This window comes from Eleutherodactylus coqui, chromosome 8 (genome assembly GCF_035609145.1).
Source record: "Eleutherodactylus coqui strain aEleCoq1 chromosome 8, aEleCoq1.hap1, whole genome shotgun sequence".
Lineage (NCBI taxonomy): Eukaryota > Metazoa > Chordata > Amphibia > Anura > Eleutherodactylidae > Eleutherodactylus > Eleutherodactylus coqui.
Window position 1 is genome coordinate 38,171,470 of NC_089844.1, and position 16,236 is coordinate 38,187,705.

The 16,236-nt window shown below is 46.8% G+C and overlaps 1 protein-coding gene across 2 annotated transcripts in view; it reads left to right on the forward strand.

Annotated features, from left to right (window-relative positions):
- Positions 1 to 15,201, forward strand: part of PTPRN (protein tyrosine phosphatase receptor type N) — a 138,010-nt gene extending 122,809 nt beyond the window's left edge. For both annotated transcript variants that reach the window (XM_066575511.1, XM_066575512.1), the window contains 4 exons: positions 4,578 to 4,631; positions 6,549 to 6,613; positions 6,837 to 6,910; positions 13,353 to 15,201. In XM_066575511.1, the coding sequence (XP_066431608.1) occupies positions 4,578 to 4,631; positions 6,549 to 6,613; positions 6,837 to 6,910; positions 13,353 to 13,424 (265 nt within the window). In that variant the 3' untranslated portion in view covers positions 13,425 to 15,201. The remainder of the gene's footprint in view (positions 1 to 4,577; positions 4,632 to 6,548; positions 6,614 to 6,836; positions 6,911 to 13,352) is intronic.
- Positions 15,202 to 16,236: the final 1,035 nt, after the last annotated feature.

Here is a 16,236-nt window from a genome sequence, read left to right on the forward strand (position 1 = left end):
GGGTGGTCCGAGCGGCGTGTCTGGCCCTCAAACGTCGGTCGGCTCGAATAGCCAGCGACATGGCTTGCTCCAGGGTTTTAGGCTCTGGGTGGGCCACAAGTAGGTCCTTGAGACCCTCAGACAGACCGGTCAAAAATAAGTCTTTTAGGGCGGCATCGTTCCACCGGGATTCCGTACAATGTTGACGGAATTGGGAACAGTAGTCCTCCGCCATCTTACAACCCTGGCGCAGGGCCAGAAGTTTGGAGACTGCGTAGCCCGCCCGGTCGGGTTCGTCATAAATTTGACCCAGGGCGAAAAAAAAGGCGTCAAGGGATAGTCGGGCTGGAGAGCCAGCTGGTAGCGAGAAAGCCCAATTCTGGGGCTCTCCCCTCAGGCGGGTAATTACGATTCCCACTTTCTGGTATTCAGTACCAGAGGAGTGGGGGCGGAGATCAAAGTAGAGCTTGCAGCTCTCTCTAAATGCAAAAAACTGATCTCTCTCTCCGGAGAAGCAATCCGGAAGCGTGGCTCGAGGTTCTGACATCGTTCCTGGAGCGGACGAGGGCTGCATGGGGCCTGCAGCTGCCACTTGTTCCCGTGGCTGCAAGCGGGCTGTTAGGTCCTGGGCAAGGGTCGTAAGGACCTGGACCTGGTTCGCTACAGCCGCCACGGCCTCCATCGAGGGGCTCAAAGTTGCCGGGCGGATGCAAGGGTCTGACCTTAGTTCGGCCAGTGTTACTGTCAGGACAGTGTCCGGGATATGGGGGTCCCTGAGATATCCCGCAACCCCTGTCCCTGCCTACTTGCCCCCCTGGGCTACCCCCCAGGGCGACAACTGGGCGACGGTCCCTACCCTCACTAGGGAAGCGGGACACGGGAGACAAACAGACACTGAGACAAGCAACGGTAGAATGGTCAGACAATCCGGGTAGGCAACAAGAGGGTACGCAGTACGGAGGGGTCAGGCAAAAACGTAGTCAAGTCCAAAAGCAGGTGTCAGAAAAGCCGAGGTCACAAGAGCAGTCAGGATAAACGCGGGTGCAGCTGGAGAACCAAACTAACACTGGCAAGGCCTGAGAGGAAAACACACCTATTTAAATGCTGTCAGCGCTCCCGCCCCAGAAGCTGATTGGGGCGGGGAGCCTGACAGCAGCAGGGCTAATCAGGGCGGTGCTGGGGGCACGCCCCCAGTCTCACTGCACAGACAGTTACCAGGGAAGCCAGCCTGGTAGTCAAGCGACTAGAAGCACCAGCTGCCTCCCTAGCAACCCGGCGGCGACCAGTCTTACAGCGGCCCGGGGAGATCACAAGAACCGGGGTACCTCTGCGCCGTGCTCCTGTACCCCGGGTGGCCGGACCGGTGGTGCGGGCCCGGCGGCCCCGAGAGTTGCCGGTTCTGACAGTCGTCTTATACGCTGGAAATTACGGTACCTTTAGGTACTGATATGCTTCTCTAACACTACTTCTCCAATGTGATCCCTGATGCTGTTATTTCTCATTGTGTGCTACAGAGAGTGAGGGAGCAGAATCTGCAGTTTCATCTGTGCACAGGGTATAGAACACAGCATAACAACAGCAGCTCCTCCAGCCAAGTCAGAGAGAACTGATAATCACAAACACAGCCTGGTGATAAATGCAGAATACAAGTCATATAATGGCCAGATATAGTGTTATTCCTGATGTACACACAGCATCTTACTCTGAAAAGTTTTCTAAAAAGTCTGGTAAGCTTTACAACTGGTGATCTATGCAGGTTGGGGATCTTGTTGTCATAGTGTCGGTTGCGTGACTTCTAGATTCATATTCCACCTATTACCACCCTTTCTGCTGTTCAGCTTCTAGGCTGGCTGGGAGGATTGATAGCTCAGCCAGCCAGTCAGCTTCTTTCTAGGGCTATATAGTCCAGCTAGTAGAGACACTTCCTGCTGGTTATACTGTTTGTGTACTGGCTATAAGCAGTGCTGATGACACCCGTGTTGTAGTACTCAGTATTAGGAGCGTTTCAGACAGCTCTAGTTAGTTTGGTTATTCAGATTCAGGGTTTTAGTGTTAGTTGATAGTCATCAGATAGCTCGGATGGGTTCTGTTCTCTCTCCCATAGTGGGGTTGCCTGTTTTAGGATGGGTGCTCCACTTAAAGTTCTGGATCATTTATGGCAACTTTGGCATTCTGGTCCTTGTAGTTCTCCACTTTTATATTTGCTTCAGCTTTTACTAATCACCTTCTGTTCCGTTCCTGGTCACACCAGGCGTGGCAGTTTGGTTCATGGATGACACAAGAAGGGGCAGATGATCTCTGGGACTGCAACAAGTGCAGATTTCTGCAAACCCCATTCAGATGAGTGCGAAAGAGGCAACTAATATGCCACATGTGAAAACACCCCAATACTTCTCAGAGCTGAGGATTTGTTACAGTAAGGCTGATTTTACATGGATGAGTGTGATATCGGGCTCTGAAACTTGGACCAATATCGGGTTCATCAACATGCGATTTCCCCATGGATGCAAAAGATTTTTTGCGTGGAGGATGGGCAAGTGTTTCCCATTGTTTTAAATTGCAGACCTTGCATCGAACTTACATGCACATCACAGATCGTGTGATGCTTTACCGGCCCCATTAAAAACAATGGGTGAAGCATTCCGAGGGAACGCCCAAAGATGGGACATGATGCAATTTTTTAAATTTAAAACTTGCTCAACTGTATAAACCCATTCAAAAGAATGGGGTTCATATTCGTGCGTCTCGCAACACACAAACACGCATGAAGGTCTTGGCCATGTTCTTAGCCATCTAAGGCTGCCTTCACACGAGCGTTTTATTGCTGCTATTTTGCTGTCCGAAAATCGTGACCATCTGAAGCATTGGATTCCAGTGCACTTGGTAAGATGGGCCGACCGGAAAAAATAGCGCATACAGCGTTGACCTACCTTTGCCTGGAATACAGTGGTTGGTCCCATAGACTTTTATGGGAGCTGCTGGAAAAGAGAGGTGAGAGGGAGTTTAGCAGAGGCTCCCCCTCTCTACGCCAATTGCCGGCTGCCGGCAAAGGGAGGGGGCGGGACATGGCGAGAGATTAGCAAACTAGCTCCCGCCCCGTCCCCTTGCTGGCAAGGAGTGGAGAGGGGGCGTGATCTTAACATGCTCGCTCCTGCCTGCCCTGCCCCCTCCCTTTACCAGCAGCCGGCAAGGGGCGGAGAGGGAGTTTAGCAGAGCTAAACTCTCTCCCCCTGCATGACAGTATTTCGGCCTGCGGTGTGTACATATTGCACTCGACCATCTGCACGGGCGGAAAAGCGGGAGATGCAGCCATTCATGCGATTTTTGATGAGCCGCGACGCCGAAAATCGCATTGCCTGTTTGAAGGAGCCCTAAGACTGTCCTCACACACAGTGGAAATTGTGCAGCATTAACAGTACAATCTATGGGGACATTTCCAAAATCATCTTCACATGCAGCATAAAATGTCCACAACAAATCTGCAGCGTTTTTGAAAAACATCGCAGATTCTGAATCCGCAGTTCGTCTCTTTATGCCGAGGATCTGTGCTGCCGAATTCTAAAAAACAGAAACTTTAGTCTCCATTTTTATCCGTTTGGCATCAATTTTTAGTTAAATAATTATTTTTTCTAGTTTCTTTCTGAGCACAGATGAAAAAACGGATACAAACTGAAGGCTTTCCGCTTGCATCGATCCTCCATTGAGAACAATGTAAAAAAAAAAAAAGTACAGTACATTACGCTATTGTTTCCATGAAAAAAACTGAAAGCTAACAGAAAGGACCCAAACTGAGATGAAGTGAGAGCCCTGAAAACCCCTTTAATGGGAAATGATGCTAAAATGCTCGTTTCTGTTTTTCTGTCTCTGACGGAATAAAACAAAAGCACCAAACGCAGATGTGAACAGAGCCGTGTCTGCACTGATACATTGTAACAAACTGTCAGATAGAGATTTGTGCTGCTGACGTGTTCACCTCACAGAAGATACAGCTGAGAACTTTTACACAGTTTTCAGTCTCCAGAGGAGGAATTAAAATACGAAGTACATTGACTGTACAACAATTGCGCTTCAGTGGGATACGACTGATGTTAACCATTTATATTCCAGCTACGCTCCTGTATTGACACATTTCCGTATGCTCTTTGGTCACTTGCTTGTTTCTTTACAGACATGACAGCACTGCTTCATGATCCCGTCTTCTGCCTCTTCACTCACCTCCTCGCATCCTCCTGGCTCTCAGCTCATGGCTGCCCTTGTCATTTTTGTGATTTGCAGCTTGTAATTTTGGTCTCAGTTGCATAGTCACAAAAGTGATCATGAGCAGGTGAGACGTGCCTCCGCCAGCACAAGATATAGGTAGAAGGTGACGCTTTAGAGCAAAGGGGTACGACCACCTCCTCTTTACCACGGACCCAATGAACTTTCATCCCCCCTCACTACATACACACATTGACATGTTAGAATACAGAAGAGTTGGAGAACAACAAGAGGTCAAACTATCTTACTGTTTATTGATCCCCCTCTTATTTCTTGTAAAAGTGTTATTAAAGTACTAATCTCTGGTGGTTCTGGTGTGATCGTCTTTTCTTCTGTTACAGGAAGGTGAACAAGTCTTTCCGAGGACGATCCTGCCCCATTATTGTGCACTGCAGGTAATAGAATATATAGACAGGTATATGGACATGTAATATAGACATATACTACCGGTGCTTGGCTCTGCTATACCCCAGTACATACACTACAGGTTCTCAGTTCTGCTATTCTATAACCCAGTACATACCCTACAGGTGCGTGTCCTGTCATACTATACCGAGTACATACCCTACAGATGAGTGTCCTGTCATACTATACAGAGTACATACCCTACAGGTGCGTGTCCTGTCATACTATACTGAGTACATACCCTACAGATGAGTGTCCTGTCATACTATACAGAGTACATACCCTACAAGTGCGTGTCCTGTCATACTATACCGAGTACATACCCTACAGATGAGTGTCCTGTCATACTATACAGAGTACATACCCTACAGCTGAGTGTCCTGTCATACTATACCAAATACATACCCTACAGATGAGTGTCCTGTCATACTATACCTAGTACACACCCTACAGGTGCGTGTCCTGTCATACTATACCGAGTACATACCCCACAGATGCATGTCCTGTCATACTATACCAAGTACATACCCTACAGGTGCACGGCCCTGTCATACTATACTGAGTACATACTCTACATCGTACATACCCTACTGGTGCGTGTCCTGTCATACTATACCGAGTACATACCCTATAGGTGTGTGTCCTGTCATACTATACCGAGTACATACCCTACAGGTTCACGTCTCTGCTATACTATACTGAACGTTCACTGCATTAGGAGCATCTACTCAATAATGGGTTGATCCACCATTTTGGGTAATCACGGCTTTCAGATATCAGGAAACAGATTCTGCAAGGTGGAGAATATCTTCCATACTCACTCGCCCCACGTCCGCTGCAGCAGTTCCGTCAGTTGGTGCACATTTTGCGGATATGTGGGAGCAGAACTCATGGCCCTTTCCAGCAGACCCCAAACATGATTATTGGGGTTACAGTCAGTGAGTTTGTGGACCAAGGCAGCATGGAAAATTTATAGTCATGTTCCTCCAACCACTCCCTAGTGATCTGAAATTGATGACATGGAGCGTTGTCCTATTAAAGAATGGCACTGTGGTTGGGGGAAACTTCCTGGGGATATGGGTGAAGGTAGTCAGGTAATCCATCCCTGTAGTGTTCATCATTCAAGGATTGTGGTAGGATGACTAAGAGTCCTAAACCAAGCCTGGAAAACACTCTTCAAACCATGACACTGCAGCACCGGCATGTTCAACCGCAACCATACACACATGGGATACGGTTCCATACTCTTTATGGCAGATAAGGAACCTTATGCCATGTGTCCAAGGTCCATTGACATCCTTTCTGGGCCCATATGATGCGTTGGCGATGACGCATGTCATCAGGGGCACCCTTGTCAGTCTTTGGCTATTGTCCACAATGACCATGCTGCATACCCTGTGGTATATTTGTCTAATTTCCCTTCTGTTGTGCTGCTGGGTCAGTTGGTTCACTGTGACATGTTGTTGCTGAGATACCAGATTTGGTACCTGATGCTCACCTGCCTGTCTGTGGTTCAACCAGTCTTGGTACACACTTGATACTGTGGATCAGCAGCAGCCAACAAAGGCGACTGTTTCTAGGCACCAACAATCACTCGAGTCGCCATGTTTACCCAAGACTGTTTGATGTTTCCTTCTGCTGCACGGCGGTGCGGTCAGCACATTATCGGAGAGCAGACTGCGACGCAGCCATCATGTAGCACCGCGTTACCGATCACAAGATGTTCGCACCAGCTGTCCCTAATGCAGTGATCATTCAGTTCATAACCCAGTGCAAACATTACAGGGGGTCGGATCTGCTGTACTCTAACGCAGTATATAGACTACAGGTACCCCGATGTATATAAGTTGCAGTCAGCATGTTATATGTGCCAATAAAGGACATATCTTTTTTTTTTTTCTTTCTAGTGACGGAGCGGGGAGGACAGGGACCTACATCCTCGTAGATATGGTTTTGAATCGCATGGCTAAAGGTGAGTTAACATCAAATGTCTGCAAATTTTACTGCATGTGTCCCTAATAATCTTCATTATATTGCTGCTGAGATGCAATTTTCCATTCTCATTTTCCCCACAGCCCCCCTAAAGGGTAAACAAAGCATTACAGTCCTCCAGCAGCCAATCACCGCTCTTGGACTATTAGCATGGGGGAGGCTAAATAAGAAACATATATATAATGTAGATCTCTATGTTGCAGGAGTCAAGGAAATCGACATTGCTGCCTCTCTAGAACATGTCCGGGACCAGAGGCCTGGGATGGTGCGAACCAAGGTATATATTCAGTCGAGCCTATCTATTAAAGGGGTCTTGCCACTTTTTATTATTGATGACCTATCCTGCAGCTTGGGATCCCAGCCGATCAGCTGATCCTCCTGCTCGCTGTCAGTACAGTGGGGCTGGATGTCTGCCTCTGTGGTCAGGCCTGGAACTGTAATAGGCAGCTTCACTCCCATTGAATTACACTTCCGACCCTGACCACCAATGTGGCCCTGCCAAACTGACAGTGGGCCAGAGGATCAGCTGATCAGTGGGGATCCCAAGTGGTGGATCCCCGCTGATCTGCTATTGACTTATCCTATGTAAATAGTGTCAAAACCCCTTTAACCCTTTCTAATCCACGGTCTGACATCTAAAGACATTATGATTTAAGGCTGTACAGCTCTGATGTTGGAAGACATCTGTCAGGGTTCTCACTGTATATTGCCAGCCTCTCTGCTGTCGGAGCCTATCCAATGTGTCACCTCATGCAGTACTGGCTTTAGCCAGCATATAGCGCTGTTGTATAACAGCAGAAAGAGAGAATGCCCCCTAGGAAAACCAAAATACAAATTGGATTGGAAAGGGTTAAGCTTTGTTTTCTAGCAATATGATGTGACTTTTGGCCTTTTTATGCCAATCTCTGGCACCTTGCTAAAGATGGGTGGGGCTATACAAAAGGGGGCGTCAGATTCACCTTAAATTTACAGCCGGGAAATGTCATGAATTATAGCTGAAGCCTACGCCAGCACAAAGCTGCATAGCCTTCAGTCTGGTGTACATAAGTGGAGCCAGACGCGACAAATGTATGAAGATTCTTGTGCTACTTTGTCGCACTTACACTGGGACAAACAGATAAAACATTGGTCTAAGTAAGTATGCCCAAGTGTACATGGAGAAAATATATTAATGAGACTTGGTCCCAATCAGGGGGCTCTGAGGATACACACTGCACATGAGGCAGGACCTACCTCTTGGCTGACAGCTAGCATTGGACCGGTTGCACACCTACTGGCATGGCACCTTGGAGATGATCTTGTGATTTTTTTAAATTAACTATTTAACATATGATCCTTGATAAGGAGCCTGTGGGAGGGGGTGCCATTAGGGTATCTAAAAGATGCCTACATATACTAGAGGTCAAAAACCTCAGCTGATGCACAACTGCCCAGTTGAAGTAATGGCCCTTTTACATTGGATGATTATCGTTCAGAATGGTTCAGATTCCTGCGCTCCTGCGGGAATTTGAATGATGATCGTCCTGTGTAAACGCATGCAGAATTAGTCACTGGGACGATTGTTGGGCAACCTTTACCCGACAGCTCATCCCGTTTAAAAGGACCTTAAAACTTAAAGAACAGGATTTATAAATTTGACTTCTCCTTTATTATTGACCCGGCAATACAAATATTTGTAGTTCTTGAAGCTGCATCTCGACTGTATTTCTCTTGCATTCAGACTCCTGCTTAGCCTGTAAAAGCCCATTCAGCTTATGGGTAAGCTCAGTACACTTGCTTTGCACAGCCTGTTTTACCTCTTCCAAGGTTTCATTTATCTTTTCAGCTAGCTCTAACCGTTGGGACAGTTCCCTCATAGCTAGCGCATGACTCTGCTTGGCTTCTTGGAGAATACTTTCCTTTTAGGAATTTATCTGTCTGTTCCTCTGCTAACAGCCTTTGCCTCTTCTCCAAGCAGACACAAGATAGTCCTTTCTTTCTCAAACTGTGCGTCAAGTCTTTCATTAGCAGTTTGACAGGTTTCCTCCAGAAACTTTATGTAAGCTTGCATTAGTGCATATCCCTACTGAAGTTTAAACAAGCTTTCTCTTGCCGTCTCACCCTGGACCTCAGGATCTGCACTGATAACCTTACTTTTCTCACTAGCAGCAGCCTTTTCTTCTTCCTGCAGCTGCACTGAAGTGTCAGAATCTGAGGGGTTAATCCCTTTAACTCTAGGTGTGCCACACAGCACCTTTACATAGTTACTATCTAGTCTAACCATACCTGAGCAATTCCCCACATATGCATTTTTAGACACCAATTCATATTGTGCAGATTTCACTTCATCATCATAAGCATTTCTACTAGACGTGTTTATATTGTGCAGATTTCCCTGCACCAACCTGCAGAAAGACATATTATATACTTCATATGACTTTGCATTATTAAAGGGGTTGTCCCGCGATGACAAGTTAAGTTAAACACTTCTGTATGGCCATATTAATGCACTTTGTAATATACATCGTGCATGAAATATGTGCCATACAGAAGTTATATACTCACCTTCCCTGCGCTGGCATCCCAGTCTCCATGGTGCCATCTAATTTCAGCGTCTAATCGCCTGATTAGACGCGCTTGCGCAGAAGGGTCTTCTCCCTTCTGGTCGGTCCGGGCACGAGCGGCGTTCTGGCTTCGCCCCTTCTACGCATCATCACGTAGCTCCGCCCCGTCACGTGTGCCGATTCCAGCCAATCAGGAGGCTGGAATCGGCAATGGACCGCACAGAGTCCACGGTGCACCATGGGAGAAGACCCGCGGTGCATCGTGGGTGAAGATCCCGGCGGCCATCTTGGAGGAAAAGAAGGAAGAAGAAGTTGCAGAGAGGGGATTCGGGTATGTAAAATTTTTTTTTTTTAATTTCAACACATCCCTTGGGTTTGTCCTGCGCTGAACGGGGGGCCTATGAAAAAAAAACAAAAAAACGTTTCGGCGCGGGACAACCCCTTTAAGTTTTCCCCCATCATGCAAGAAAACCACATTAGCATAATGTTCCAGTCCATTTGGCCTCCTTTCATCAGTCCTCGAAGTGCTCTCCTCACTCCCCCCGAGTTGATGTGTGGCACTGCAGTCGCTCCTCTGGGCACGCAGGTGGCAGTTCTTGACCCCTGTTCACACCTGCAGATTTAGAATGAGACTGCAGTGGATAATTTCCCTCCCACAGCTGCAAGTGGAGTTTGTGTTGGGCACGGACTTTCCCCATTTTTTTTAAGACTCACATTTAGTCAAGTCCCATATCACAGTGCCATATTGAGTCTCAAAGGTTAGACTCACCACTTTGTCAGTCTCTGGACCGCAATGAAGGAATGGCAAAATGTCCGGCATAACTGCTGACCTGTCCTGCTGTGGCTCCAAGTCCACCAACAGTGGGATCCCACCCACTTTTAGCTGGCAGGTTCTCACCTCCACTGACCTTCTGGCCACTGGATTCTCTGGTGCACCACCGTCCATATGGTCGCACCTCCTGGCAATCGCCTCCCGTTGTCGACGTCTTTTGCCCATGGCGACCACAAATTTCGGCCTCCTGGCCCTTTACATTTCAGCCTGCTGGCTCTTTAGCTGCACACACAGGACTTTACTTTCAAATGGACATCACCGGTGTAAAAACTCACTACCCGCATCCAAACACCATATGTGGCAAGTTGGGGTCACTTGCTCGGGATCTCTTGCTCACTTTCCCCTGTCCAGGGGTGGCAGCATCGCAATGATATCCAGAAACAGGGTAAAGTCCAAATGCTGGCTCCTCCAGCATTTATTTCAGCATAGGTATTCAGTTTACAAACAGTCCAGCATATCATATGCAACATGCAACTGCACACTGTTGTCCACCACAGTGCTCACAGCAACGCACACCGCTTCTTCCAGTGACTTCGCCCCGACAGGCAATGAGCCGACTACCCCGTCCGCTCCGTGCTTCCAGGTCCCTCGCAGACTAGCACCAGGTCTACATAGACCTCAGGCCCCACAGGCCTCAATGGACCTAAGCTGCACAGGCTTCAAGGACCCTGAGTTTGTGAGGGAGGGGAAATTTAAAGTGTGTAGCCTCTCCCTTGCAGGTGCAGGTTAACTAAATCAAACACAATGACTGTGCTGAGAGGCCCTCTAGAGGCCACTCTTGCTAATGCACTGTCACACAAGCAAGTTTTTCTCATGCAGTCTTGATGCTGCGATTTCTGAAGCCAAATCTCGTGCCAAGTCATGCAGCTCATGCTGATCAAATCCCTTACGAACTAAGTCATCTTCAATTTCAAAGTCTTCATCATTGCTGTCACTTAGTTCTTCACCATAATCATGTTCAAGAGATGGTAGTTCAACGAAAATTGGCACTGGGATTTCATCCGAATGAGACAATGGACGTATAGCTGATGGTAGTCCAGGACCTTTAGCTGGTGGTAGTCCAGGACCTTTAGCTGGTGGTAGTCCAGGACGTTTAGCTGGTGGTAGTCCAGGACGTATAGCTGGTGGTAGTCCAGGACGTATAGCTGGTGGTAGTCCAGGACGTTTAGCTGGTGGTAGTCCAGGACGTTTAGCTGGTGGTAGTCCAGGACGTTTAGCTGGTGGTAGTCCAGGACGTATAGCTGGTGGTAGTCCAGGACGTATAGCTGGTGGTAGTCCAGGACGTATAGCTGGTGGTAGTCCAGGACGTATAGCTGGTGGTAGACTACGATCCTTTATCTTACATTTGGTTTTCTTGTTAGATCTTGAGGTTTTTACTATACAAACGTATCAGTTGCTGGAATGATCTCTTTGCTCTTGCCAAACCATAGGTATACCACATGGCAACTTATCACGGGTCCCCTTTGTCCACATCCATAAACTCCTGGCACACCTTGTGAGGAGCCAGAGATTTATCTTCATCACCAAGTTTAACTTTGAAATATGCAAAGGGCTGATGTTCGCCCTTTGACTGGGAATGGTGAAACCCAGATATAGCAAAGGAATCGGGGCAGTTTAGGCACTTACGACGAGAAATAACAGATACAGACATGATCTGAAGGAAAGGAAATATGTGTGAAAATAAAAATAAAAAAAAACAAAAAAACATTTTGCTACTTCACTATATAGAGCGGCACACAACTTCTCACCACATTGTCGCAAATAACAACCGCCAAGGTCATCCTCCACCTCTCCCCACTCGAGAGAGGTTTGCTCTCGGCCAATAGGAGAACACTAGTGATGCACTCCACTCAGGCTTGAGTAAGCGCATTTAAGATAAGCTGTAAAGAAAAAAAACCTGACGTGATAGAAGAAAACTAAAGCCCCTTTTACACGCAACGATCACTTAAACAGCTAAACGTTTTTGCAATATTTTTGCATAAAAATGCATCTAATCATCTCTATTTTGGCCCATTAGCTAAAGTAAACTTAGTAGCAGAAGATGGGCATGTGTTTGTGTGATTGATTATCAAGCCAGCAGATTCCATTGTCCTCTCCTGGCAGGAGTAAACCCTGCACTCATTATGTATGCAAGGCAAACAAAACCATCCTTAGGGCTTATTCCGACATGCATATATTGGCCGGGTTTTCACGCCAGGCCGATATACGTTGTCCCTCTCTGCAGGGGGAGGAGGCGGGCCGGGAGCAGTGCACTGAGCTTCCGCCCCTCACCACTGTTTGCAATGGGAGGGGCAGGATGGGGGCAGAGCTATGTTCTGACTCGCCCCCTCCCATTGCAAATAATGGCGAGGGGCGGAGACGGGGTGGGAGCTCAGTGCACTGCTACTGGCCCGGCCCGGCCCGCCTCTTCCCCCTGCAGAGAGCTACAGCGTACATCAGCCGGGTGTGAAAACCCGTCCGATATACACACGTCAGAATAAGCCCTTAAGCCGCTGAAAAGACTGAACGAACTGCATTCAAATTGAACGAATTCTGAGCGGCTTGTCAATGGTTTTTATGCCGGCTAAAACTAGCGCTGATTGACAAATGAACGAAAAGCGCACGACTGCCCGCATCTACATTTAACAATTATCGCTCACTTTCGAACGTTTGAATGAATTTTGAGCGATAATTGTTGCGTGTAAAAGTGAGTTAACTGCATTTATTAAAATCAACATGCCTATTGTAGTCTAAATAGGGAGATGGAACAATACCTCTGCAGCGCCACCGATTAGAAGGCAGCATTACTGCAAGTCAATGTTAGACTCAAGCCTTGTAACAATGATTGGGAATTGAAGGCCAAGCCAGAATCCATACACAGACAGCTGTTTCAGGGTGTTTGCCCCTCATCGGTGTGCAGTAGTATCCTGGCTTGGCTAGCGAAAGGCCTGTGATGTGGGTCAGGAACGCCATCTTTTCTCCTTAGGGAGAGCACCTAGAAGGTGAGGGAGGGAGGAGACTTATAAGGCCATTCATGCTCCTCTTGGTAATATGCAAATAAGGGAGATGGAACAATAACCAATGTCAGCAAAAAATGTTTTCCAAAATTGTTCCCCAGTGAAATCGTTGACTGTAAAAGCACCTTTATGCTCCGTGCCGGGCCAGAGGATGTGGACGCATGAGATAAGGAGTCAAAGAGCACCATAGAGAATTTATTGTTCTGGCTTCGGCCCCTCTGGCCCTCCACTGAACATAACATACTCTATCAGAGTGCCTCTTTAATCTACGTCTGGTGGCATAGCCACTGTACTGGAGATGGTTTTGCTGGTATTTCCCAACATGATTTTTCTATCTCTTACTTCTAGGATCAGTTTGAATTCGCCCTGACGGCAGTGGCCGAGGAAGTCAATGCGATTCTTAAGGCTCTGCCACAATGAGAAAAGTGGTAACCGACGTTGTGACCTGGACCTGCCTTATGGAGATGGCAGCTCAATCCGTCCTCAAATACCCTTTTGGTGTTCTCTCTGCGCATCATGCAAGGGAGCCAAGGCTGCCCTTTCATGCCCCTAACTGCCTATCTGCCTTCCCAAGCTTTTATCCCAGTACTGCCTGATTTCTAACCCAAAATTTGCTACCTCGTCCCCCATGCTTCACTCCTAAGCTGCTCGTACCTCATTATTATATAGTCATGTCTGTTCACGTATCCCAGCAGCAAATTGGCTCTTAGTCTCCTAAACTCTCTGGGGTGAAATTCCTGAATTGCACCTCTATGAAGTGTCTTACATGTCATACAATGTTCTAGAGCATGCTATCCCTGTGTTTTCTGTTCCTTTATCCATGATCATATTATAAGCGCACCATTTAAAATAAGGCATCTTATATATACACTGTATGGAGTTCAGTGAAGTAGGGAATCTCCGGTGGAAGCGGGTGAGGGAAATTCAGGTAAATAAATTCAAAAATTAAACCCGATGCCCAGGTGTTGTGTGGGCGAGGTATATGGGAGCAGTGCATACACCTCTTAATATGGTGCATCTAGGCCCATCCATGCACTAGGAAATTAAATCAACGCCTGCTGTGCGCATGTGTAGATTTCTGCCACGTTGGAACCATTTTCCGACATAAATCTGCTGCTTTGATTGTGGCCCCACCCCTCTTGGTTAACTCCTCACACTTATTTCAAAAGGGGCAAGAGCAGCAGAAAACAAACCCAAAAGATAAAAATAGGAAATTTTTGCCCAAATTTGGCGTGCACCTAAAATTGTGATTTTTTTTTTTCTACCAGTTTAGATGAGAGTTTTAACATTTTGTCCATGCGCTGAAAAACAAAAACCGCTGTGTAAACGGACTTGTGGGACGGATTTTGGATCCGCAGCCTGTCAATTATAACATCGGATTGTTTGTGGATTTCACCTCTTCAAATGAGGGGATGAATTCTGCACCAAATGGTGCGGTTTTTGATGCAGATTTTTCGCTGCGGACATTCTGCAGCACATGCGGCCCATGTGGACATGGCCTTAGGCTACTTTCACACCTAACATACAGATTTTGATGCAAATTTGAAAACGCCTAAATTCTGCTGCAAACATGTGGATTTTGGTGTGGATTTCCACTATGGTATATTTCGGTACTGCAGGGGTGAGTTGTGTACCGTTCATGCGTTTAGCTGATAGAGGATTGTCTAGACTGATTATAATTGTAGCAAACCCTCAGCTGTGAGTAGGACTAACTCTGTACTACTTATCCAGTCTAGGCAATGCCTTGTGAGTTACTTAAGCGGCACAAATTTCTCTTTTGTAACCGGCGTTTATCAATATACAGGAATATATCCATTCACTGACAGCAAGCTGGGATCTTGAGTTGAAATACAAACTGATTGAAGATGGGGATCCAAATTGTTGCCTGACCGTAGCGGTTGGTGTCTAATGAGGCGCACATAGCAGTGATGCCTAATCCTTCCAGTTCTGTCCTATCTTCTCTGTATCTGAATATGCTGCATTCTCCGCTGGGGATTGGCATGGGGGAGGCACGTTTGAGACGAGGTAGCCCGTTCACTGCCCAGCCTTACACCTCTCTTTTGTTTTCTATATCATAACGCATCGTACATCATCGCCAAAAAAAAAAAGAGAATCATTTCTAGAGAAATATAATAGACTTTAATTTTGTATATTGATGTGAATAAAGTAATGGTGTTTCGTTTGTGCAAATGCAAAAGATGTCTCGTGTCTTCAGTATCACTTGTGGTTCAAGGAGGAGGCAGCAAGACCGATTGAAAAATAGTTTAGGGTTCTTTTTGCTTTCTTTGGCAGTTATATTAACAGTAGAAGGATTTGCACTGAGAGTATCGGCCCTTTAACTAATAATGCATGAGAAACCATAGAAGATGATGGGGAGAGAAAATCTATTAAATAGTTTTTTCTCAAGTGTATTCACGAAGAAAAAAAAGAAACGTCACAGGTGATGCAGGGGAATAAAACGAACCCCCCACAAAAATATTACCTGCCTAACCCAGGAGGGAGGTGCAGAGTCTGTTAAAAGGATTAAAATGAACAAATCGTTGGGCCCAGATGGAATACACCCAAGGGTTGTAAAGAAACTAAATATAAGAAATAGCGGCCTCTCTCTCATGTCACTTAGAGAATTTATTAGAGGCAGATATATAAATGATTACAGTCGTGCTCTGATTGGATACCGGGTCCTGATACCAGAGGCATTAAAAGGGCTTCCCCTTTGCCCTACAAAAAGGCTCTCAGAAGCTACTTTTGTTAGAGGACCTCTTGCTGAGAGATCATTAACCACTAGAGGGCTCTACGACGCACTCAGACATTTTGCTCTGTTGACAGACTTTGAAAGGGGCGCATCTCTGGAATCACAGAAGCAGGATTGTCGTTTTGACACATTGCCTGCCCACATAGGAATAGTGGTTATGTGAGGGCATGCATTCATTGGGCCCCGAGGGATGCCAACTTTAGCAGCCTACAAGTGTGCAGGATCTGTAGTCCCAGTTGCAACGCAACAACATACAGAGCCTGTATACCTCCATGGCTGACCGTGTCTCATTATGTATCCAGGCTAGAGCCGGCCTAAGGGCTCAGTCACACAAGCGTTTTTTGGTCCGATTTGCAGACCCGCATGCTATCTGCAGATATATAGACCCAATGCATAGCAATGGGATCGGTCACATGGCCGTTTTTGATGTGGATGTGCCGATGATTATATGACAGAACGCAAATCGGTGTCCTTGTATAT